General features: G+C 39.4%; 1 protein-coding gene and 1 long non-coding RNA gene across 11 annotated transcripts in view; one reads left to right on the top strand and one right to left on the bottom strand.

Moving 5' to 3' along the window:
- LOC117795107 overlaps positions 1-16,163 on the top strand; it is a 33,743-nt gene extending 17,580 nt beyond the window's left edge. For 4 of the 6 annotated variants that reach the window (XR_004618927.1, XR_004618928.1, XR_004618926.1 and 1 more), the window contains 2 exons: positions 1,071-1,264; positions 6,893-7,075. This is a non-coding gene — a long non-coding RNA (uncharacterized LOC117795107). Of the gene's footprint in view, positions 1-1,070; positions 1,265-6,892; positions 7,076-15,657 lie in introns of those variants that run through there. The other 2 variants (XR_004618930.1, XR_004618929.1) reach the window with 2 other exon arrangements.
- On the bottom strand, positions 2-24,989 carry ZFP1 (ZFP1 zinc finger protein). 5 transcript variants are annotated; one of them, XM_011234684.3, is made up of 4 exons: positions 24,757-24,936; positions 19,515-19,573; positions 4,361-4,512; positions 2-2,822 (listed from the first exon to the last, which is right to left on the bottom strand). In XM_011234684.3, the coding sequence occupies exons 3-4, from the start codon at positions 4,509-4,511 to the stop codon at positions 1,747-1,749; spliced, it is 1,227 nt and encodes a 408-aa protein (XP_011232986.2). In that variant the 5' UTR covers position 4,512; positions 19,515-19,573; positions 24,757-24,936; the 3' UTR covers positions 2-1,746. The 5 variants fall into 5 exon arrangements, with proteins under 5 accessions (XP_011232986.2, XP_019663442.2, XP_019663440.2 ...); XM_019807883.2 differs by having other exon boundaries at positions 4,361-4,445; XM_019807881.2 differs by having other exon boundaries at positions 4,361-4,487; positions 24,757-24,935.
- Positions 24,990-26,613: the final 1,624 nt, after the last annotated feature.

The following is a 26,613-nucleotide window of genomic DNA, read 5'->3' as shown; positions in this document are numbered from 1 at the left end:
ATATTTTTCCTGCAGTTTATTTAATCATTCTCTTACTGATGGTCGTACACACTGTTTCCATTTTTGTCCTTATCAAAAAATACAATATACATTGATAAACATATAATCTTAAGTACTGGCACTTTACTTTTTTCTTAGGGATAGATTCCCAGGAGTGAGATTCCTGGATTAAAGGGTATATGTATTCTTAATGTTAAGAGTCACACTTTACACATGTCTGTCTAACAGCATTGTATGAGATGAATCTTTCCCTTGCTTCCTTGCTTGTAGTAGCAAGATGACAATTTAGAAAGACAAAGACTTACTGGACTATAGATGTTCTGGTAAATCTATTCAGAAAGTCACTCTCATTCATGTAGTCACAGCACATCAATGACATTCAGAAACAAGGAAGGAAAAAGGCCAGTTACAGTTGCCAGTGACAAATCTAGTGTGTGATTTATGACTGATCAGGAGAGAAACTTGGGAATCTGAAATCAATAGTAAGATGGTTTGCCTCTGAGTTATGCAAAAAGCTTTTTTTTTTTTTTTTAGGTTAATTGTTAAACATCTGGAAAGATCACTGAAAAGTCTAACTTCTAAGGTGTTTGTGAACCTTTAAAGGAAAAGCTTAACTTTTACTCGAGTTCCAAAGGGAGATGCTTTTGGGTGATGACAGTGAAACTCAGGGAGTGGAAATGCCTCCTTTAAACAGAATGTGGCAAAAACGCATCTCTAAAGTGTGTTGTGCACATGGACATTTTAAAAAGCAGTAAGACATTTACTGACAGTTTCTTAAATTTTTTTCTCTAAAGTCTAAAATGTAACATTTGTGAACCACATACACATCCTACTTTTTTTGTAAGACAATTCATAAAATATTAAGAGAAATAGGGAAACACACAAATAAAAGTACGAGTAGTTTCTGGGTTATACACTATGTTAAAAGACATGCATTTGTAGGTAACACCCCACTGCAAAGTGACTGTGCACTAGAGACGGGGCCCTCTTCAGCTGGGGCATGTACTGAGTGCCTACCGGCCCACAGTGCTCTTTCACTTGCTAAATCCCCTCTTAATTCTCACTCACAGATTGATGTGAAGAATGCTTCTAGAAACCCCAGAAGCAAGTTAAAACTTCAACATTGTCTTTCATTTATTGAAGAGGCAGCAGAATAACGATGGCCAGACCGACTCTCTACGTCAGCGAGCAGTGGGAGAAAACAGAGGCCACACGCCCCCGAACGGTTACCTATTTCATGTGGAATGCATACTGGCTTGGAAAGGTACTGAAAAACACGTGATGTTTAGCATGGAAAATCTTATTTGTGCCCCAACTGTCAGAGGACAAGAATTTCAAACTCCCAGTGACTGTGTTAAATGTACATGTGTAGATCTAAGGATCACACATAACCACTAAATTCCTAAGGTACTGACTAATCCTTGGTACTGACTAATCCTTTATGCTGCTGCCCAGAATATTTCATTCTTGAGTAATTCAAGATTTTAAAAAGCTCACTGTAACACAACTAAGCATTTCTATTTACAGTTGGATATGTGCTGATATATATTCGTTAGCTGGGCATCGTCTCTCACTTTGGGTATGACAGTGTTCTGAGGGGACCCTGTTTGTTTTTACATGTTTTCTGATGTGATGGATTGTATCTCACTATGAATTTCCATGTGCCTTCAGTACGTTCGTGCAGTTTCTCCCCCACAGGAACGGTTGGGGTGGAAGGGTTTTCCACAGTCCTGGCTGGCTGCATTCTCAGGGCTTTTCCCCCAGGTGAACTCTCTGATGGACACTGAGCCGGGATTTCCTACTGAAGGCCTTCCCACATTCAGAACACTCATATGGTTTCTCTCCTGTATGGATTCGCAAATGTAATCTAAGGGTTGACCTCTGGCTGAACGTTTTGCCACATTCAGTACATTCATAGGGTTTCTCTCCCGTATGAGTTCTCATGTGTATAATCAGTTGTGAGTTCTGGATGAAGGACTTCCCACATTCACTGCACTCATAGCGTTTCTCCCCCGTGTGAATTTTCTGATGTATAATGAGGTTGGATTTCTTGAAGAAGGTTTTTGCGCATTCATTACACTCATAGGGTCGTTCTCCCGTATGAATTCTCTGGTGTGTAGTAAGTTCAAATTTCTGGGCAAATGTCTTGCCACAATCACTGCATTCATAGGGCTTCTTCTCCATATGTGCTCTCTGGTGTACGATGAGGTTTGACTGGTGGGTGAAAGCTTTTCCGCATTCAATACATTCAAAGGGTTTCTCCCCCGTATGAATTCTTTGATGTTTAATGAGGTTTGCCTTATGAGAGAAGGTTTTCTTACATACATTACATTCATAAGGTTTTTCTCCAGTGTGTATTCTCTTGTGACTAATGAGGAGTGACTTAAAGGAGAAAGCCTTGTCACAGTAATTACAAATAAAAGGTTGTACCAAATTTCTTATTTTCTGATGTTTAAAAATGGCTTCTTTAAAGACTTTTCCACTTTTGCTATATTCAGAGTATTCTAATCCATTATGGGTTTTCTCTTGCTTCAGATAGAGGAGTGCTTTTCCAAATCCGTTACACTCATCAGCTCTCTTTCTTATGTAGTTTCTATTACTATTAAGTAAGTCTGAATTCGATTTCAAAGTTTTTTCATATAAGTCGTATTTATAGGGTACTTGCCTTAAAGAAACGAAATCTGTGCTCAGATTAAATGTTTTTCCAAAGAGATTACCTCTTTCCTCCATTGGGGTTTGGTTCTTAAATATGATAAATGGCCTCGCCTGCTCATCTGGGTTTCTGTGGTCCCTCTCCATCTGGTCGTCAGCCTTCCACACCTCTAGGAGAGAGCACATGAGACACGCTCTGTCAGCCCCTTCCCTATAATGTTACAGAATATGAAGTCTCCACAAAGTTATATTGTGGGGCTGCCTCTACCATGTGGGATCCAGTCTTCCAGTATTATTAAGTCTCCAATGCAAATTTTGCCTAGTTCTTAAACTTTGAAAGACAAAAAAAAGCCCTTGGCAAAAAAAGTGGAAACTGACAATGGACGAAAGTAGCATTGCCAGATTACAAAATGGCCCTAAAAGGTGAAATAAAAAAACAGAGGACAGCAAACAGGGCACAAATGATGTGGGAAGGCTGGCAAGCAAGTCTGGGGACAAAGGAGATTCAGAATTGTCCTCAAGGACACGGAACAGCAGAGACCAAGAAAACGAGCAGATGAAGATATTAAGGGAAAAAAGCCTAGGCTGACGTGAGTTTAGCAACTACCTCTTAGGCTCTGAATGACTATGGTCTGCTCATCTCTGCCAAACAACTTCCTCAAACCAACACTTCTCACAGGTCCGCAGAACTGATCCTATTGCCAAGATCCAAATCTCTAAAGTATGACTTTTGCAAGTGGATGACAAGATACAGAACTCCTATTTTGTGGGAAATAAGAAAATTAAGCCAAGGGTCCAAGATTCTTGTGACAGAATCATTTGTTTCACTCCTTTTTTCTACTGAAATATTTTTCTCCTAATATGTTGAATTTCTTCTCTAAACCAGTCTTGGCCCTGCTTTTATTTGAAAGAATTCTAAGGAACAGATCCAACCTTGACCTAGACCTTTAATAACCTTTATTTTCATCTGTGTGTTCCCGGTTATTCCTGACTCTTGTGATCCTGCTGCCATTTGTGTCTAGGACAAAGACATCACACTTAAAGATTTTTTTTTTCCCCTTAAGGCTATTATACCAATTCCATGACCTAAAATATCAAAGTCACCATTCTGACAAATTGAGAATACTAATCAGAAAAGTTTAGGACAGGTGAGGCAAATGCTAAGTGTGAGGGAAAAACAAAAAAGTTGTTAAACAGGAAAAAAGTTAAGCAGGGACAGACTGACAGTTGGAGGTATGATTCTGAGATCTGAGGGATATAGGTCATCTGGTCTTGGCCATCTCTAAATGTTTGGGGACATGAAAACTGATTCTTCAAAATATTCTGAAATATTTCAACCCATTCATAATCCCTAGGATATTACTTCCAGTGGCTTCTGATTCTCCTTCCCTCCTTTGCCATCTTCCCTAGAAAACTGTAAACTGGCAATTGTTAATATGCTATCAATACTTCTCTTCCTGTTGCTTGAAAATCACATCTGGTTTGATAATATCAGATAACTTGCTAATGGAACATAGCTCCTAACTGCTTGGACTTCAGAAATCCCCAAAATAAAGAAGGTAGAACTTCAGAGTCTGCACTCTCAGCTTTAACAACTGAAGCTCAAGGCCAAAACCACTCACTAATTCAGCAGCTGAGAATTTCTGGTAACGGAGCACATACATAGAGGGCAGGTAGACACTGAGCTGCACCCAAAAGAGGCCCTTACCCACTGACAGTAAGTTGCTGTAGTTCTCCAGCATCACATCCATGTACAGGATCCTCTGTGAGGGGTCCAGCTGCTCCCATTCCTCCTGAGTGAAGTCCACAGTCACATCCGTGAATGAAACAGATCCCTGAAATGGCATATTGCTATTCATTCTGAAATGACCAACATTTGATCATGTAGAAAGGATATGTGAAAACTTATTCGTACCTTGTTACAAAAGTCATTCACCATGAAAATTTATAGAGAACACCAACTATACATCTTCATGGTTTTATGTTTCCAAAAATTTTTTTTTTAAATAGTTAAAGTATTTATTTACATTCCCCTATACCTCTGGCACTATCATATTTGACAGACATCTAGTCACTGTTCTCTGAAAACGCGTACAGGGAGATAAACACATAAATATGCAGCAAGTACTCAATGTTACCAGTGCAGAGATGATGCTCATACAGGTGTTTCTGTGGTATCAAACCAGACAATAGTAAAGAGTTAATTAAAGGTTTAAATATTTAAAGGCAGAAGATGAACTTCCAGTTTTAAGACATGTCAGGCATAACAGATATCTCTCTACCATATCCAAGCCATAAAAATGGCAGAAAATAAAAAAATAAACAAGTGGAACTACATCAAACTGAAAAGCTTCTGCACAGAAAGAAAACCAACAAAATGCAAAGGGAACCTACTGAATGGGATAAAATACTTGCAAATCATCTGAGAAGGGGTTAATATCCAAGATATACAAAGAACTCAGAGCTCAATAGCAAAATTATCCAATTAAAAAATGGGCAGATCTGAACAGACATTTTTCCAAAGAGACCTATATATGGCCAACAGGTACATGAGAAGATGGCTCAACACATCACTAATCGTCAGAGAAATGCACATCAAAACCACAATGAGATATTACCTCATACCTGTTAGAATGGCTGCTATCAAAAAGATAAGGAATAAACGTTGGCTAGGATGTGGAAAAAAGGGAACTCTCGTGCACTGCTGGTGGAGAGGTAAACTGGTACAGCCACGAAGGAACACAGTATGAAGCTGCCTCAAAAAACAGAACTACCACGTGATCCAGCAACTCCACCTCTGGGTATTTATCCAAAGAAAACAAAAAACACTAACTTGAAAAGATACATGCAGGGCGCCTGGGTGGCTCAGGTGGTTAAGTGTTTGCCTTTGGCTCACCTCATGATCTCAGGGTCCTAGGATGGAGTCCAGCATTGGGTTCCCTGCTCAGCGGGGAGTCTGCCTCTCCCTGTACCCATCCCCCCCAATCGTTCACGCACTCTCACAAAAATAAATATTAAAAAAAAAAGATAAATGCACTCCCACATTCACCGCAGCCTTATTTACAATACCCAAGATATGGAAACAACCTATGTGTCCAAGGATTGACAAGTGGAAAAGGAGTTGTGGCATATATATATATACAATGGACTATCTACTCAGACATTAAGAAAGAAAATCTGGTCACTTGTGAAAACATGGATGGATCTTAAGGGTATCATTCTAAGCAAAATAAGTCAGAAAGACAAATACTATATCATCTCACCTATATGTGGAAACTAAAACAACCCCAAAACAATCAAGCTCATAGATACAGAGAAAAGACTGGTTTCCAGAGTGGAAGGTGGGGAGTGGGCAAAATAGGGGAAGGGAGGTCAAAAGGTACAAACGTCCAATTATAAGACAAGATGTGGGGATGTAATGTGCAGGATGGTGACTACAGTTAACGATATTGTATTGCATATTCGAAAGTTGCTAAGTTCTCATCACAAGGAAAAAACCTAACATGTATGGTAATGGATTTATCAGACTCATGGTGGTGATCGTTTAGCAATATATACCCATATCAAATAAAATCTTTACACCGTATACATGAAACTAATAATCCTCTATGTCATTATACCTCAATAAAAAATGAAAAAAATGTTCACAGTCACATTTTACATTAAGAGCCCAAAGCTGGAAAAACATTCATCAATAGAAGATTGATTTTTTGCGGTCTATTAAAACAATGGAGTCCTATAAAGCAATGAAAATGAACTAATTCCAGCTACACAGGGAGGATTTCACAAGAGCTCCAAGAAACCTGGCTAATTTCTATTTCTTGGCCTGAATGGTGGCTACCTGGATTTTATTTATTTACATCCACTTGGCCAAATGATAGGTACATTAAGAACTTTTGTATGGCTGCCAGACCAACAAGGGGGATAAACCTGTGGCACATTACTTTGACTCAAGTTACAATAATTTATTTTTTAAACAAGAAATTTGTTTCCCAGAGTCTATAGTCTCTCATGGTTCATTCCCCCTTCTGTTTACCCCCCCCTTCTTCAACTGAGGGCTTCGGCGGGGGAATGGGATAGGCTGGTGATGGGTATTAAGGAGGGCACGTATTGCATGGTGCAGTGAGTGTTATATGCAAGTAATGAATCATCGAACTTTACATCAAAAACTAGGGATGTACTGTATGGTGACTAACATAATAAAATATTATTAAAAAAACAAATTTTTTTTTTTTTGAAGATTTTGTTTACGAGAGAGAGAGCGGGCATGCACGCAACCAAGAGAGCACAAGCAGACGGAGGCGCAGAGGGAGAAGCGGACTTCCCGCTGAGCAGGGAGCCCGCTGCAGAACTCAGTCCCAGGACCCCGGGATCATGACCTGAGCTGAAGGCAGACACTTAACTGACTGCCCAGGTGCCCTCAAGTTATGATAATTTAGAAATGACTCCAACATCAAATGTGAAAATACTCTGTATCTTTTTCCTCACAGTGCTGTTTTCCATACTCTTCAACAAAAAACTCAAAAAACTGTTGATAAAACACAATTCTGATACCATAGTATTAAAAGGGATGTCAGGCATGACTGACTTCAAAGACTTTTGTCAAGATAGTATAGTTTCCATCGGAATAAATTTGGTGTTCTGGGGAGAAAGCCCATGGCCATGAGTAGAGATGTGCCTAGCATATTTGACATCCAGAGCAGACCATTTTTTAATACCCCTTACTCAACTCTTCAAACTGTTAGATCTTGCTTGACTTATGATGGGGTTACATCCTGATAAACCCATCATAATGTGGAAATATCATAAGGTGAAAATGCATGTAGTACACCTAACCCACTGAACAACGCAGCTTAGCCTACCTTAAACATGCTCCGAACACAGACATTAGCTGACATGTAGGCAAAATCATCTAACTCAAAGCCTATTTATTTTATAACAAAGTGCTGAATATTTCATGTAATGTATTAAACTCAATACTGAAAATGACAAGCAGTGATGAGCAGAATGGCTGTATGGGTAAGAACGGTTTTAAGTGTACTGGCTGTTCACCTTCTTGATGGTGTGGCTGACTGAGAGCTGCGATTTGCTGCCACTGCCCAGCATCACAAGAATATCCTACCACATACTGTTAACCCAAGAAAAGTTCAAAATTCCAAGTACAGTTTCTACTGAATGTGCACTGCTTTCTCAACACTGTAAAGTAAACAAATCATAAGCTAAACAATCTTATGCTGGGGACTGTCTATACATCTAAACTGTCACCTCCCAATTTACTTTTGAGTACAAGAATCTTCTTTAACCTATTCACATTCTCTCTATTCTGAATCTACATGATCTTTCATCTTCAGTTATGACCTTTGATTCCTTAGGCCTTTGTGATTCTTCCCAACTGTCAATGTCCCTGTAAGATTCCACAGCTCCAAAATCTAGATTACAGGGGCGCCTGGATGGCTCAGTTGTTAAGCGTCTGCCTTCAGCCCAGGGCGTGATCCCGGCGTTCTGGGATCGAGCCCCGCATCAGGCTCCTCCGCTGGGATCCTGCTTCTTCCTCCGCTGGGAGCCTGCTTCTTCTCTCCCACTCCCCCTGCTTATGTTCCCTCTCTCGTTGGCTGTCTCTCTGTCAAATAAATAAATAAATAAAATCTTTAAAAAAAAAATCTAGGGGCGCCTGGGTGGCACAGCGGTTGAGCGTTTGCCTTCAGCTCAGGGCGTGATCCCGGCGTTATGGGATCGAGCCCCACATCAGGCTCCTCCGCTATGAGCCTGCTTCTTCCTCTCCCACTCCCCCTGCTTGTGTTCCCTCTCTCACTGGCTGGCTGTCTCTCTGTCGAATAAATAAATAAAATCTTAAAAAAAAAAAAATCTAGATTACACTTGTCGCCAACTTTAAAATCCTTGCCCTAACTGACTTCCCACCATCTCCCATTCTTAGCCTTGGGAAAAGTTCTAAGAAAACAAATGACATAAAGGTCTGAGTACTACAAATGACCGAGTTGTACTGACAAATTTGTAGGTAGCCTCATCAGCATTATTTCATGACATCTTCTACAATTCTCTAGCCACTTGGCATGGGAGCAGAGAATGCAGGTGGTGGGTCATGCCTGAGATCAAGGTCACGGAGGGTCAACAATCATAGAGCCAACATTTTCCCAGTAGTAAATATTTATTCCTATTATCAGATCACTTCTGAAATTAAAGTTCAAAAAACAGGATCAGTAGGAAATTCCAAGGGCCTAAGTACTAGGGACACAAAGAGCAAGACTGGTCATCACCCTGATCAGCAAGCTAGAGAACCCCTCAAGTCTTTCCTTTGCTTACTATTTCCACTGCCACCCCAATTATTACAAAAGCCTCTTCTTATTTTATGTCTCCCTTATTCTCATCTATCCCACATTCTAAAGCTAACATCATTTTTCTAGAATAGCTCTAGTACACGATTATCTTGGACACAATCATTCATTATCTACTGAAAACTAATAAACAATGACTAGCTCAGTATTCATCATTCAAATTTCTTTTCCATCCCTCTTTCCCATGGCTGTCCTCTCCATGCAAAGATCTTTCCTGTAAGATCACATCTGAGATCACTTAAATGTGATCCTTCCATATTTTGAGTCCCTGCTCGGTTTTAAACCCTGGGGTATTTTGTTTCTGTCTCCTGTGGAAATTTTGCCTTGCTTTCTTTTGTTAAATGTGTCTTTTTTTTTTTTTTAAGACTTTGAGAGAGAGAGTGTATAAGCAGTGAGAGCAGCAGGCAGGGTAGAAGCAGGCCCCCCACCGAGCAGGGAGCCCAATGTGGGGCTCAATCCCAGGACCTTGGGATCACAACCTGAGCTGAAGGCAGATGCTTAACTGACTGGACTGAGCCACCCAGGCGCCCCTGTTAAATGTGTCTTATTCCTTCCACTCTCCCCACTAGATGCTATAATTTTTTAGACCAGAAATCATATCTTGATCATCTTTATATTCCTTTTAGCACAAAGTACATGAGTATACGTTAGGCACAAACAAAATAATGCTAAATTGAATGGAGTATTCAACTTTGTTTTTCATTATCTTCTTCCTGAAGAGACATGCCACGTAATTCCTATAGCAACATCCTAAGTAACCAGCCAAAATAATATAGTCTCTGTATTGTTCATACTCAGATTATGTAAAAATTTTGGTAATATTTGCTAAAATCCTAATATCTTAGGTCATGTATGCTCTAGTATGCTTGTCTCTTCATTAAAAATGCTTTTTATTGTTTGTAATCTACATGATTCCTAATTCAATTCTGGCTGTATTTGTATTTGACAATATATTTGTATCTGGATATCAGTTTTGCTAGTGGTTAGTCAGCTTTTCAGCATCCTGGATATAATGACTCCTTTCATGGAGTAAACATAAGTGAAATCATCTCCACAGTTTCAGCATAATGTAAGTAGAGACATACAGTGTGACTCATCATCACCCAGGCTAAGTCATGGGCCACATAACCTCTCACAAAAGAAAGGAGCAGCACAGAGTAAAACTGAACAGGAAAAAAAAAGAATGTTAGAGAAGACATTTTAAAAATATGTAATTGGATTTAACAGCAAGTGAGGCACATCTAAAAAGATGATGAGAAAACTGGGTAGGTCAGTAAGGAACCTAGACAAACAGAGAAAGAACAAAGGATGGGAAACACATCAAAAAGACTAAAAGACACATGGGACAAACTAAAAAGGCCTAATATACTTGCAGCTGGAGTCCCAGTACAGGAGGCAAAAAGCAACAAAAACAATACTTGAAGAGACGATGGCTTAGAATTTTCTAAAACAGCTCACACATCAGACCACTGAATACCATTAACCCCAAGAAGAACAAATACAAAGAAAATCACATTTATTTACATTATAAAACTGCTAAAAATCCCAGAAGAAAAAAGATACACTACCTACAAAGGCACAATAAAACCGATAGCTGACTTTTCAACAGAAACAACGTAAGCCAGAAAATAACAGAATATCTTCAAAGTGCTTAAGATACTGGAAAATGAGTTGGCAAACTTTCTATAAAGAGCTAAGTAGTAAATGTTTTCGATTCTACAGGCCACATGTAGTCTCAACTACAACCAATCAAGTCTGCCCCTGTACTGTGACAGCAGGCATAGGAAATACGTAAACAAATGGGCATTGCTGCGTTCCGATAAAACTTGATTTGTGGACACTGAAATGTGAATTTCATATAATTTTCATACCATGAAATACTATTCTTTTGATTTTTTTCTAGTCATTAAAAAAGTGTAAAAACGACTCTCAGCTGTGGGCCATACAAAAAGAAGGCTAAAGGCTATTTGGTGCATGGGGATTAGTTTAACAACCTGATCTAAAATTATGGTTACTAAATAATGTAAGTATTAGGTATTTTTATTACTATAAAATGATGTGAAGCATAAAGACAATTTAATCTAACAAGAATCAGTTGGATGCAAAAAGCATCAGGGAGCAAATAAGTCAGCAAAATATGTTGTTAAAATAAGTAATACATGGGATGTGGGAAGGAGGTGTTAAATAATTAGCTGAAACTCATTTTTGGATTCTAGCTATCTGGGAGTTGTAGCAGAGAGAGAGTATTGTGTTTGAGGGGAAAATACAAATTGTGATTAACTTCTTAAACTTTGTTTAAAATATAAGCACCAGAAGAGTAAGCTAAACCTTTAAAAGAATGGAAATAGGGGCGCCTGGGTGGCTCAACTGATAAAGTGTCGAACTATTGGTTTTGGCTCAGGTCATGATTTCAGAGTCCTGAGATTTGCTTGAGATTATCTTTCTCCCTCTCCCTGTTCTTCCCCCACTCTCTCTCTAAAATAAATAAATACATAAAATCTTAAGGGGAAAAAAAAAAAAAAGAACGGACATATATTTTGACAGACCAGTAGAGGAAAAAAAGTGCTGCAAGTGCCAAGAGGAAGAAAATCAGTCACCAAAACAAAAATAGAATAAACATTTAATAAAAGGTTAAGATCCTCAGAGAAGGGTTTTTTTTAAGGTTTATTTATTTCAGAGGTGGGGGAGGGGCAGAGGGCGATGGAAAGAGAAACTAAGTAGACTCCACATTGAGTGCAGAGTCCTACATGGGACTCCATCTCACCACTGAGATCATGACCTGAGCTGAAACCAAGAGTCGGACGCTTGGCGCTTAAGCAACTGTGCCACCCAGATGCTCCCAGATAATTAAAAAAAACCAAAAAACCACATACTTTTTAAAAGAGGCGAACTTTGGGGCACCTGGGTGGCACAGCGGTTAAGCGTCTCTTAGGCTCAGGGCGTGATCCCGGCGTTCTGGGATCGAGCCCCACATCAGGCTCCTCCCCTAAGAGCCTGCTTCTTCCTCTCCCACTCCCCCTGCTTGTGTTCCCTCTCTCGCTGGCTGTCTCTATCTCTGTCAAATAAATAAATAAAATCTTTAAAAAAAAAAAAAAAGAGGCAAACTTAAATAACAAAGCTTAAAAATAAAAGGCACAGAGGGGCTCCTGGGTGGCACAGTCGTTAAGCATCTGCCTTCAGCTCAGGGCGTGATCCCTGCGTTCTGGGATGGAGCCCCACATCAGGCTCCTCCCCTAAGAGCCTGCTTCTTCCTCTCCCACTCCCTCTCTCACTGGCTGTCTCTCTGTCACATAAATAAATAAAATCTTTAAAATCTTTAAAAAAATCAATAATTAAACAAAAAATTAAAACAAAATTCCAACATTATGTATAAGCCACAACCCCCAAATTCTATAAATTCTATTTAATGCATATAAAAGTATGAAAAAAAAAGGGGATACACCTGCACAAAACTTATAATACTGGCTACCTCTAAAGTGAGGAGACAAGCATTAATGGTCAAGAGGATTTTAGCATTGAAGAAAAGGCGACTTAATACCAGGAGTGACAGCCTGCTAGGGAGAGCAGAACCAGGACAGTGAGAAAGAGTAAGAGACAGAATTCACATATGAACTGTGTAACATAAAGAAAAAAACTTACATATATACACATGGTATATACATTGAAGCAAATAAGCCAAGATGTTAAGTCTTGACTACCGGATACTATAATAGGTTAATAGTTATTAGGTTGAACCATACTGAAATTGATGCCATTCAAATGTTTTGACATAAAAATATTGCAAATTCATGTAGCTCAACCCTAATACAATTTTATTTGTATTTCTCTGCATTTTCACACTTCACAAAATCAAACCAAAAAAGGTGAAAAAAAATATGAGCTATCACGCAAACAGGAATTAAAAAACAATCATCAGAAAATTTTAAAACACTGGGTACAAAGAGAAAAGTGTACAAGTTTCTGGAGAAAACTGAACAATCACATTCTGATAAGCAGAAAGGCCTTTGGACTTTATGCTTACAACACTAAAAAGCAATCACTTTAAAATTCTGAGAGAGAATAACAACAATAAAAGCTGGACAAATATATAAAATAATTTGCAGGCATTGGAGTGCAACTATTGCAGGGCTACAATTATTGAAAGAACAGTGAACGTGAGGGGAGCCCCACATTCATAATGATGATAAATGCGCCGAAAAAAAATATCGATTTTGAATTCTATATACAGCAAAAATGTCCCTAAAGGTATTTTCTCCAAATGGTAGCACAGAGACATAGAACCCAAGCAGCAAGTGGCACTGTTGCTACATTGAAAAAAAAAAAATTAGCACGTGGGTCTGCAAAGCAACTGAGATTTGGGGGCAAGGTAATGAAGATAAGACATAGAGAAGGGACTCTAATATTCTGCATAAAAATTCACCTGACATCTCTGGGTGGTTCCTCATATGTGCAGGCAGGGCAAGCCTCTAGGTGAACTAGTAGATGACAACAGTTTTGTTCTGCCAGGTAGTTATTACATTATTGGCAAAACACAATTTAACGTTCTTTAGAGGGAGTTATGTATTATACATGCGTCCAAGTAAACGAAAACTGCTAGAAAATATGTGAAAAACCAGAAAAAGAAGTGGTAAGACAAAAAACAGAGATGAACAGTCAACCGTATATATGTAGAGATAATCCATGGATTAGAGTTACTACCTAAGACTTCAGATTAACCGTAAAGTAATATGTAAAAGAATACTGAGAGGGGCGCCTGGCTGGTTCAGTCTGTAGAGCATATGACTCTTGATCTTGGGGTCATGAGTTCAAGCCCCATGTTGAGGGTAGAGTTTACTTAACAGAAAAAAAAAATACAGAGAAAAAGATGGATAATGTAGATAAAAATATGGGAATATCTCAATAAAGAACTGGAATCTACAAAAGAGAAGCAAATGGACATCACAGAACCACAAAATGTAGTTTTTAACTGAAATTAAAAACTCTTTGTATAGACTTAATAGCAGACGTGACATGGCAAAAGACAAGAACTGTGCACTTGAAGGCAGGCCAATAAGATGATGTCGAAACTAACAGAGGAAAAAAAATGGAGGAAAACCCAAAACACAAGAAATGTGAGGTACGGCCAAAAAACCTAATGTGCTACTGCTTAAAATGCTGAAAGCAAAACCAAAAAGGAGTAATGTGTAGTCTCACAAGAAGAGGGGGGAAAAAGGGACAGAAACATTATCTGAAGAATAATAGCTGAGGATTTTACAAATGTGGTAATGGCATCAACCACAAATCTAAAAAACTCAATAAAGCCCAAGCAGAATAAATGCAAAGACAATCATACCTAGATACATCATACTCAAACTGGTGAGTGCCAGAGAAAAAGAGATCTCAAAAGTAGCCTAAAGAAAAAGATCCTTTTCCTTCAGGGAACAACAACAACAACAAAAAATGAAGACTTATTTCTTAATAGAAATCACAGAAGTGAGACAAAAACAGAATGTCATCTTTATTTATTTATTTTTTATTTTTTAAAAGATTTTATTTATTTATTTGACAGAGAGAGAGGCAGCGAGAGAGGGAACACAAGCAGGGGGAGTGAGAGGAAGAAGCAAGCTCATAGCGGAGGAGCTGGGGCTCAATCCCGTAACGCCGGGATCACGCCCTGAGCCGAAGGCAGACGCTTAACCACTGTGCCACCCAGGCGCCCCAGAGGTGGTATAGTATTAATTCAAAATGATTAGTAAAGGGGCGCCTGGGTGGCTCAGTCATTGGGTGTCTGCCTTAGGCTCAGGGCATGATCCCAGGACCCTGGGATCAAGCCCCGCATCGGCACCCTGCTCTGCTAGGAGCCTGCTTCTTCCTCTCCCACTCCCCCTGCTTGTGTTCCCTCTCTTGCTGGCTGTCTCTCTCTGTCAAATAAATAAATAAAATCTTTAAAAAAAAAAAAAGATTAGTAAAGTATGTAAGTTGTAATCCCTACAGAAACCACCTAAAAAATATACCACAAAAGCACTAATCATAAAAAGGAAGGTACGGCTGTAATTATATAACCACAGATAAAGAAGGGCATTCCAAAATGATAGAAGGGTAAATCCATCGGGAAGACACAACAATCATAAATGCACATGCACTAAGTAACACAGCTTCAAATTACATTAAGCAAAACCAGACAGAACTAAAGCAACAAGTGGACAAATACACATTCATACTATCTATCAAGCAAGTATCACAAAAGAATGAAGACATTTTCAGAAATGCAATGCCTAAAAAAATTTATCTCTCACTTACCCTTTCTTAAGAAGACACTGGAGAATGCATTCCAATAATATAATAGTAACGCAAACAGGACAAAGACATGGGAAGGGGCAAAGAAACGATCAATATCAGAGCTGAAGGAAATCCCTAGGAAAAGTTTGAAAGAGACAGCAGGATGGCAGGGATTCTCTACTGATACCAAACTGCTTGTCATATAGATTGGAATAGTGTGATTCAAAAGCAGGCATTTTGAGGACTGTCATAAACAAGATGCCTACTGCATTGTACCACCTTTTTAACCTGAGGGTAGAATGCCTGGGTGAGCCTGGCCCAGATTCTTATCCATACTTGGTTTGACTTGTTTTGAACATGTGCTAATGGTATCTATTTCTCCCCTCCACACCAGGCTGCCTTGGATCAGATGAGGACACTCACTTCTTTTTGTGTTCTGCTTTGATCTACTCCTGAGAGTTGGCAGTTGACCAATGAGCTAAGAAGCAAAGAATATAGAGCAACCCACTTGCTCTAATTATATTTCTACCAGACATTCAATACCTGATCCACACTTTGACCTGCGAGATGGCCCAACCATGTGAGCCCTATGTTTTCCTATGTTTCTCATGACCTTGTCAATGACTTCTCCAAACGGGATTTTTGGAAACTCAGAAAAGCTGAAGCCAGACTATGACTCAGAGACTCTATTCAGCTCATCTTCTCCTGGAAAACTTTGTGCAATACCAGCAAAATTTCTAGACACAAGAAGACTTATGCTTACTTGATAATTTTTGCCATACTGCTCCCCAGTAAGGTGGTATCATTTTAGACTATCATCAATAACACGAGTGGTTACATCTCTTTAGTTAACCTTGGCTAATTTAACTTGAAAAAAACAATGATTAACAACGTATTTACCCAAAGGATACAAATGTAGTGATGTGAAGGGGCACCTGCACCCCAATGTTTATAGCAGCAATGTCCACAACGTCCAAACTATAGAAAGAGCCCAGATGTCCATCAACAGATGAATGGATAAAGAAGATGTGGTATATCTATCCAATGGAATATTACTCAGCCATCAGGAAAACCAAAATCTTACCATTTTAACTACGTGGAGGGAACTAGAGGGTATTATGCTAAGCCAAATAAATCAATCAGAGAAAGACAACGATCATATATGATGTCATGAGCACTGGGTGTTATACACAACTGATGAATCACTGAACTCTACCTCTGAAACTAATATACACTATTGAATTAAAATAAAATAAAATTTTTTAAAACCCCCCAAAACACCCAAGTCTTGGCAAAGAGAACATGGGTGCATAAAAGGACATCTTTAGATCTTAATGTCTGGAAGAAAAAGAAAAGAACTCACCAATCAGAAGGAAATTATGCAAAACATGGTAATATAAATTCCAGTTACAGTTTCTCAAAATTGAATTTTACATTGATTAGGGATATATATAGATAAGCTGTAATATCTTTAAAGAAAGCAGGGGAATAATTCACAAAAATATCAAAATAGTGGGTATCTACTAGGAGGAGTAAATCAGAGAATGTATCATAAGGAACAGAGAATGTTCTATTTTTTTTTTTTTTAACTTAGTGATTTGAGAGAGAGAGAGAGTGAGAGAGAGCACGAGTAGGGAGGAGAGGGAGAAGGAGGCTCCCCGCTCAGCAGGGAGCCGGATGTGGGGCTCGATTCCAGGACCCTGGGATTATGACCTGAGTGAAGGCAGATGCTTAACCGACTGAGCCACCCAGGTACCCCAGAGAATGTTCTATTCCTTAATTTGGGTATGACACATGGGTGCCCATTTTATTATTATTCTTTAAGGCATACATACTTATTATACACATTGTTATAATATGTATAAAGAGTATGACAATGCTTTAAATATTCTCTGTATATATGTTACATTACACAATTAAAAAAAATAGGGAAACTATGTTCTGATATGGAAAGACTTCAGATATGTTATTGAGTGATAAAAATACAAAATCAAGAGAATGAAAAGACAAGCCAGACAGAAAATCTTTGCAAAACATATACCCGATAAAGGACTAGTATCCAAAATATATAAAAGAACTCTTAAAAATCAACAATATGAAAGCAAACAGCCTGATTTAAAAATGGGCCAGGGGCGCCTGGGTGGCGCAGTTGTTAAGCGTCTGCCTTCAGCTCAGGGCATGATCCCAGAGTCCTGGGATCAAGCCCCACATCAGGCTCCTCCGCTGGGAGCCTGCTTCTTCCTCTCCCACTCCCCCTGCTTGTGTTCTCTCTCTCGCTGGCTGTCTCTGTCAAATAAATAAAATCTTAAAAAATAAAATAAAATAAAAATGGGCCAAAGACCGTCATAAACACCTCATCAAAGAAAATATACAGATGGCAAATAAACATATGAAAAGATGCTCAACTTCATGTCATAAAAGAATTGCAAATTACAATGAAATACTGGCACACACCTATCAGAATGGCCAAAATCCACAACACTGACAGCACCAAATGCTGACAAGAATGTGGAGCAACAGGAACTCTCCCATTCACTGCTGGTGGGAATGCAAAATGGCACAGACACTTTGAAAGACACTTTGGTAGTTTCTTACAAAACTAAACATACCCTTACCAAATGATCTAGCAATTACACTCCTTAGTACTTACTCAAGTAAGTTACTTTATCTCCGGCACATGAATGTTTGTAGCAGCTGTCATAACTGTCAAAACTTGGAAGCAACCATTCAATAGGTGAATGGATGGATAAATGGCAGTACATCCATATAACAGAATATTCAGTGGTAAAAAGAAATGATCTATCATGCCATGAAAAGATATACAGGAACCTCAAATGCATATTTCTAAGTGAAAGAAACTAATGGTTATATACCATATGATTCCAACTATATGACATTCTGGGAAAAGCAAAACTATGCAAACAGTAAAAAGATCAGTGCTTTCCAGGGAATCAGGGAGAGGGAGGGAAGGATGAATAGATAAGAGCACAAGGGATTTTTAGGCCAGGAAACTATTCTAGGATACTATAGTGGTGGATACTTGTCATATATTTGTCAAAAATCCACAGACTGTACAACAGCAAGAATGAATCTTAATGTAAACTATAGATTTTAATTAAAGTATCCATACTGGGGGCACCTGGGTGGCACAGTGGTTAAGTGTCTGCCTTCGGCTCAGGGCGTGATCCCGGTGTTATGGGATCGAGCCCCACATCAGGCTCCTCTGCTGTGAGCCTGCTTCTTCCTCTCCCACTCCCCCTGCTTGTGTTCCCTCTCTTGCTGGCTGTCTCTATCTCTGTCAAATAAACAAATAAAATCTTTAATAAAAAAAATAATAAAATAAGTATCCATATTGGCTCATGAATTGTAACAGGTATACCACGTTAATGCAAAATGTTAATAATAGGGTAAACTGTGTGGAAGGAGGGAACTCTGTACTTTTTGCTCACATCTTCTGTAAACTCAAACTGCTCTAAAAAAATGAAGTCTATTAATTAAAACCAAAATAAAACTCATATAGGGCGCCTTGGTGGCTCAGCTAGTTAAGCGTCCAGCCTTCAGCTCGGGTCATGACCCCGGGGCCCTGGGATAGAGCCCCACATCGGGCTCCCTACTCAGTGGGGAGCCTGTTTCTCCCTCTGCCATTCCCCCCGATTGTGTTCTCTCTCTCGCTCACACGCCCTCTCAAATAAATAAAAAATCTTTTAAAAAACCACATATAAACAAATTGGCATGATTAATACGCTGTCTTATAACCTATATTTGTACTTGTGTAAATATGTACACGTAAACTCTGGAAAGCTACGCAAGAAAGTAATGACGGTGGAACTCATGGAGGCTGGGGGTGAATTTAAATACACACCTAGAGATGTGCTGAATTCTTTAGCATCATGCTAATCTGATTGAAAAAATAAAATACACACAAAATCCTGCACATGCAGTAAGAATGCTATATAAAATAATCAGACACAAACTGATAATCCCATTGTGTCTGGAGATGTTGTCCAAAACACCATCTATATGAAGGTCCATAAAATTTATTCAGACATAATACCAGAAAACCAAGGAGATGACATTCATAATCAATTCAAGATAACTTGTTTGTTTTTTTGGCTGCTGGTATTGATCAATCATTCTTACTATATTTTCCTTGAGTTTTACTCATCAATGCCATTCTATTTCATTTTCTGGGTCCTTATAAACTTCCTCAGATGCACTGAGAAATAAAGTTAGGAAAAATAATCAACTCACCTGGGATTTGTTCATTTTTTGTAGTTTTTGGGTGAAGCCTGGGAACTATGAAGGCAGAACTGGAAGAAAAAAAAAAAGGAAGATATTGTTAGTGATCTGACCTGCCTTGGAATCCCTACAATGACTTGTTTACAGAGCCTTACACATCACTTGGGAAGACACCACCTACTGGGATAGTCCCTTGCCTCTTCAGAAGGGACAGAAAGGGGGTGCCTGGGTGGCTCAGTCAATTGAGCAACCAACTCTTGATTTTGGCTCAGGTCATGATCTCGGGGTCCTGGGATTGAGCCCTGTGTTGGGCTCTGTGCTCAGGAGGGAGTCTGCTTTAGGATTCGCTCTCTCTCTCTTCCTCTGCTCCTTCCCTACTCATGGCCTCTTTCTCTAAAATAAATAAATTCTTTTTAAAAATATTTATTTATTTGAAAGAGAGAACAAGCCATAAGGTCAGAGGGAGAGAGAATCCCAAACACACTCCAAGCTGCGCATGGAGCCCAATGCAGGGCTCAATCTCACGACCCTGAGATTACGACCTGAGCCAAAATCAAGAGTTGGATGCTTAACTGCCTTAGCCACCCAGGTACACCTAAATAAATCTTAAAAAAAAAAAAAAAAAGAGGGGCGCCTGGGTGGCTCAGTCGTTAAGCGTCTGCCTTCGGCTCAGGGCGTGATCCCAGCATTCTGGGATCGAGCCCCACATCAAGCTCCTCCGCTGGGAGCCTGCTTCTTCTTCTCCCACTCCCCCTGCTTGTGTTCTCTCTCTCACTGGCTGTCTCTCTCTCCATCAAATAAATAAAAAAAACTTTAAAAAAAAAAAAAAAAAAAAAAAGAGAGAGAAGGGACTGAAAGGATCATGCTGACAATACTCACCTTCAATCAAAAACTTTGAGACACCAGAAAAGGCAAGACTAAGATAACCCACTATCAAGAGACAGAGCAGTCAACACAAGCTTCAACTAATGAAATTATCAGATGGGGAATTTAAAACAATTATGATTCATATTTTAAAAGCCTTAATGGAAAAGGTGGACATTAATAAACAAATAGGAAATTTGAGATAAAAACTGCAAAAAAAAAAAATCTAACAGAAAAGACAGAAAGCACAGTAACAGAGTTGAAAGAACACCTTCAACAGGTTCACTAGTAGACTCCATAAAGCTGAGGAAATTTTCAGTAATTCTGAAGACAAGTCAAAAGAAATTACCCTGAGGGGTGGGGGGATGGGTTAGCCCAGTGATGGATATTAAGAAGGGCACGTATTACATGGAACAATGAATCATGAACACTACTTCAAAAACTAATGATGTACTACATGGTGACTAACATAACAAAACAAAGACTATTAAAAGAAAAAAAAAAGAAATTACCCAAATGAAACACAGAGTAGAATGAAAAATTAAATAGAGAATCCAAAGGCTGTAGTACAGTATCAAACAGCCTAACAAACATGTCATTGGAATACCAAGAGGAGAAGAGAGAATGGGACAGAAGTAGTATTTGAATACATAACGACAGAGAACTTTCCAAAAAAAGGAATGATACCAACTATAGACCCAAGAAGCTCCAATAATTTATCCAAACAGGATAAATACCAAACCATACCATATGCAATACATCATATTCAAACCACTGAAAACTGAGGTTAAAGAGAAAGTCTTGAAAGTAGCCAGAGGGAAACTGATACATTATATAAAGGACCAAGATACAGAGTCACAGCTATTTCTCATTAGTAACTATACAAGCCAGAAGATAATGCAGTGACATCTTTAAAGTACTTAAAGAAGGGGAGGGGCAACTATCAACCCAGTATTCTATACCCAGCAAATATATCCTTCAAAAAATGAAACTGAAATCAGAACCTTTTTGAACAAAAACATAGAGAATTCATTACCAGTAGACTTGTACTACAAGAAATACTTAAAGTAGTTCTTTGGGTAGAAGGAATATGATACTAGAAAAAACCCTAGATCTACACAAAGAAATAAAGATCTCTGGGAATGGTTAAAGTAAAGATGACTCCAAAGGAAACTTTTTCTTACTTTTAATCAAACTAAAAGATAACTGATTTGTCAAAAAATAGTTTTGTGGGCTTATGGCATATGTAAAAGTAGAGTACATGACAACAGCACAAAAGATGGGATGATGAAATTGGGAGTATACCATTGTAAGGATCTTATACATACACAATATAATATTACTTAAAGGTCCACTGTGATTAACTCCAGATGTATATTGTAAACTCTGGAACCACCACAAAAAAATTTTTTTAAGAAGTATAAGTGATAAGCCAATAGGAGAGAAAAAAAATGCAATTATAAAAGTATCCACTAATCCAAAAGTAGTCAGAAAAAGAGGAAAACAGGGCTAAAGATTAAACAGGACAAGTAGAAAAAACTTGTAAGACAGAAGATTTTAATCAAACCACACTGATAATTGGTATAAATACACCAATGAAATGATAGAGGTTGTCAAACCAGAAAAAAAAGCAAGGCCAAACTATGTGCTGTTTATAAGCAGTTTGAAACATAAAAACATAGCTAGATCAAAAGTAAAAGGACGGGTGGCTCAGTTGGTTAAGTGTCTGACTCTTAGTTTTGGCTCAGGTCATGATCTCAGGGGCCTGAGATCATGCCCCATATGGGGCTCCACGCTCAGCATGGAATCTGCTTGTCCCTCGCCCTGTGCTCCCCTACCCCACAGGCTCTTTCTCTCTCCCTTTCTCTCTAGAATGAATAAATAAAATCTTTAAAAAAAAGTAAAAGGATGAAAAAAATATGCTTTGTAAATACTAATCAAAAGAAATTTAGAGTGATCATATTAATATCAGAGTAGACTTCAGAATATTGAGAGAGAGAGAGAGAGAGAATTACATTATGTCACTGTGATAGGTAACACCTGATAAATGTGTCAAATGACCAGAAGACGGTAACAATCCTAAATGTATATGTACCTAACAAAAGAACTTCAAAATACAAGAAGCAAAAACTGATAGAACTGAAAGAAAAAAAATAGATAAATCCACAATTACAGGTGGAGACTTCAATACTCTTTTCTCAGTGACAGAACAGGTAGACAGAAAACCAGTAAGGACACAAAAGAATTGAACCACACTATCAACCACCCTGACCCATTTCATATTTATAGAAGACTCCACCATCAACAGCACAAGAGTCATTAAAGTACATATTAAAAATTCCTAAGATAGATCATATTCTTGGCCAAAAAAACAAACCTCAAGTTTTAAAGAACTGAAATTTGTAACAAAGTATATTCTTTGACTGAAAGAGAATTAAACTAGAAATCAATTAATAGAGATCTGGAAATTCTTTCCTTCCAAATATTTGGAAATTAAACAACAGACTTCTAAATAACCAAGGGGTTAAAAGTCACAAGAAAAGCTTTATTAAAAAACCATAGAACTGAATGGAAATGAAAGCACAACATATTAAAACTTGTGAGATATAGCTGAAGTAGTAATACAGCATTAAACAATTAACTATAAATATTGCATTAAGGACACCTGGATGGCTCAGTCAGTTAAGCATCTACCTTCAGCTGGGGTCATGATCCCAGGGTCCTGGGATGGAGTCCCGCATAGGGCTCCTTGCTAAGTGGGGAGACTGCTTCTCCCTCTGTCTGCCTACCACTCCCCTGCTTGTGCTCTCTCTCTGACAAATAAATAAAATCTTTAAAAATAAAAAAATAAACATTGCATTAAATTATTTATATCCAAAAAGAAGAAAGATTTTCATCAATGACCTCAGCTTCCACCTCAAGAAATCAGAAAAAAGGAAATTAAACCCAAAACAAACATAAGGAAGGAAATAATAAAGGTAAGCATAGAAATTTGAAAAAAAAAAAAAAAACAACTCAAAACAGAAAAACAACAGAAATTCAATAAAACCAAAAGCTGGTTATTTGAAAAGATCATTAATGTTGAAAAGCCTCTAGCCAAACTGACCAAAAAGAAAAAACGGAGGACACCAATTACCAGTATCAAAAATGATAGAGGAGACACTACTACAGATGCTATAGATATTAAAGAGTTATTCTTTAATAATAAAAATAACCATTAGTTACAATAATTAAGGACACAAAAACAAAAAGGGGAGAAATCCCAAGTATGCAAAATAAGAACAGTGGAAAATATCAACAAAAACAAAAGAAAAAATATGAAATAATGGAAAAATGATTACATCTTAAAAAGCAATCAAACACTACATAAGAATAAAGTTGAGAAAAATGACAAACTTTTGTAATTAAGATTATAAAGTGCCGTTAAGGGGGACAAAACAAAACAGGACTTCAGCACTGGGAAGCCCTACAGTAAGACCCAACATCATAAAGGAGTCCATTCCCCCCAATTAAATGCAGCCATTAATAGGATCATAATAAAAGTACAGATTTTTTAATACAACTGATTCTAAAGTAGAGTGGGAATGATAAGTCAACTTGCCTAATCTCCAAGGGGTCAAGGCTTCTGGACGGCATGCAAGGGAAGAGCAGTAAATTCAACTACAGAGAGATTCAAAACGCCTGCATGGCAAAACTATCTGTGAGCGAAATCAAAAGGCAAATGAAAAAATATGTGCCACTCGCACAAAGTGCTGGCCAGCTGTATGATCCGTGGTATTCCACCCACGTGAGCCTCCGTTTTTCCTCCAGTTGCAACCGAGAAACTAGCGGCGTCACGGGCTAGGTCTAAGCGTCAGAGGAAGAACTGGCTAAAACGGCTTTTGCAAAGCGGTCAGAGCTCTCAGTTGGCACGCCGTGTGCGTCAGGTAACTTGCCGGGGTTTTCATTCCTCCCTGCACCTGGCGAGGACCGGGCACGCCGCACGCGGCTTCCGGGCGCCTCCAAGTGTGTCCGGCCCCGCCCCGGCCTCGCCCCGCGCCCTCGGGGCCTGGTCACGCGCGCGCCCGCTCGGGCTTCCGGACTCGCTCCCGCGCGGCAGGAGACGCTTGCGGCCGGTCGGCGGCGCTTCTCTTGACAAAGGGAGGAAGGCGAGCCCTCGCCGCCGCCCTCCCTCGCCGCCGTCTCCGCCCCCGCACGTCCGGCCAGGCGGGCCCCGTCAGCCCCGCGCCGCGGACAGCGCGGGGCGGCCCCCGACACCGCCCCTAGGGTCACCGCCGCCTCCGAGTCGTCTAAGTTTGGGCTCCCACTCCCCGCGGACAGGAGCCCATCCCTCATCTCCTACCCCTCGGCCCCCAGGCCCCGCGGAGCTGCATGGCAGCCCCCCTCATACCTGGAGGAGCGCAGCCTCCACTTGTGGCTCAGTGCTAGTCTGGGTCACGGTGCGGGTCGGCGAAGACGCGCGGAGACCGGGGCCCTGTCACCCACTCGCGGCAGGAGGTGGGGGAAGGGCAGCCACCGGCGCGCTCGCAGCATTGCACATGCGCAGATACGAGGGCTGCTCGCTGTCCCTGGGTCCTCTGAGGGACGGTTTATCGAACTCCGGGACTACATTTCCCAGAAGTCCTTGGGAGGGCCGCTGTAGGGACTCGCCTGAAGGTTTTCTCCAAGTTTGGCGGCGGCAGGAGTGTGACCGAGATAATCCCTGGCGGAGGCGATAATCCCGTGTCTGTTCATTTCCCCCAGAAAGGGTTATGAGTTATAACCACCACCAAACCCCAAATATAAAAACCTGGCTTTTAAAGATTACATAGGTAATCTATGATAACTAATTAGAAAATATGTATGAAAGTAAATGTCAACTATAATTTTTCAAAGATAACTGTGTGTAACATTAAATTCATACCGTTTTGATTTTTTAAAAAATAAAATTGGCAGGGGTGCCTAGCTGGCTCAGTCCGTGGAGCATGCAACTCTGGATCTCAGGGTTATGGGTTTGAGCCCCATGTTGGGTGTAGAGATTACTTAAAAATAAAATCTTTAAAAAAAATAAACTGGCCATAAAGATATCATGGGCTGTAACTAGCTTCTTTTGTCTTTATTTTTTAGCACAGTTTTATGTTCACAGCAAAATTTGAGGAGAGGTACAGAGAATTTCCATACCCCCCACCCCCCGCACATGCATAATCTCCTCCACTATCAACATCCCCTCCCACAGTGGTACATTTGTTATAATGAAATGTACATTGACACGTCACCCAGAGTCTATAGTTTACATTAGGATTCACTCTTGGTGCTGTACATTCTATGGATTTTGATATGTGCCTATATATAATGTATAACATATAACGACATGTATCCACCACTATAATATACAGAATAATTTTTCACCCCCTGTGCTCCTTCTATTCATCCCTTTCTCCTTCTCCCTGAACCCCTGGAACACACTGATATTTACACGTGCATACTTTAGTATAGTTGGAATCATATAGAATGTAGCCTTTTCAGATTAGCTTCTTTCACTTAGAAATAGGCATTAGAGGTTCCAGTATATCTTTTCATGGCTTGATAGCTGATTTCTTATTTTATTTTAAATGATCTCTACACCCAACGTGGGGCTTGAACTCACAACCCTGAGATCAAGAGTCGCACAAGCCACTGACGGAGCCAGCCAGGTGCCCCAATAGGCTCATTTCCTTTTTCCACTAAATAATATTCTGTTATATGGTTGTACTGTCATTTATTTATCCATTCACCTACTGAATGGTTGCTTCCAAGTTTTGACGATTATGAATAAAGCTGCTATAGACATTAATGTGCAGGGTTTTGTGTGGAAATAAAATAGCTTCTTTGGTAAGTGCTAAGGAGTATAATTGCTAGCTCATATGGTAGGAGTGTGTTTCAAAGTGGCTGTGCCATTTTGCATTCCCACCAGCAGTGAATGAGAGTTCATGTTGCTCCACATCCTTACCAGCATTTGTTATGGTCGCTGTTGTGGATTTTGGCCATTCTGATATATGCGTGGTGGTAGCAACTAGCTGTTAGTTAACAATATATGGTTTCCAAAAGGTACTTGTACATCAATGTTCATAGTGGCATTATTCACAATAGCCAAACAGCAGAAAGCACCTGAGTGCCCATTGAGAAAAGAATGGATAAATAAATGTGGTATATACATATGATTCAATATTATCCAGCTAAAAAAAGAATGAAGTTCTGACACATGCTGCAGCGTGGCTGAACACTGAAG

Source organism: Ailuropoda melanoleuca, chromosome 12, assembly GCF_002007445.2.
Source record: "Ailuropoda melanoleuca isolate Jingjing chromosome 12, ASM200744v2, whole genome shotgun sequence".
Lineage (NCBI taxonomy): Eukaryota > Metazoa > Chordata > Mammalia > Carnivora > Ursidae > Ailuropoda > Ailuropoda melanoleuca.
This window is presented reverse-complemented; position numbering and strand designations above follow the sequence as displayed.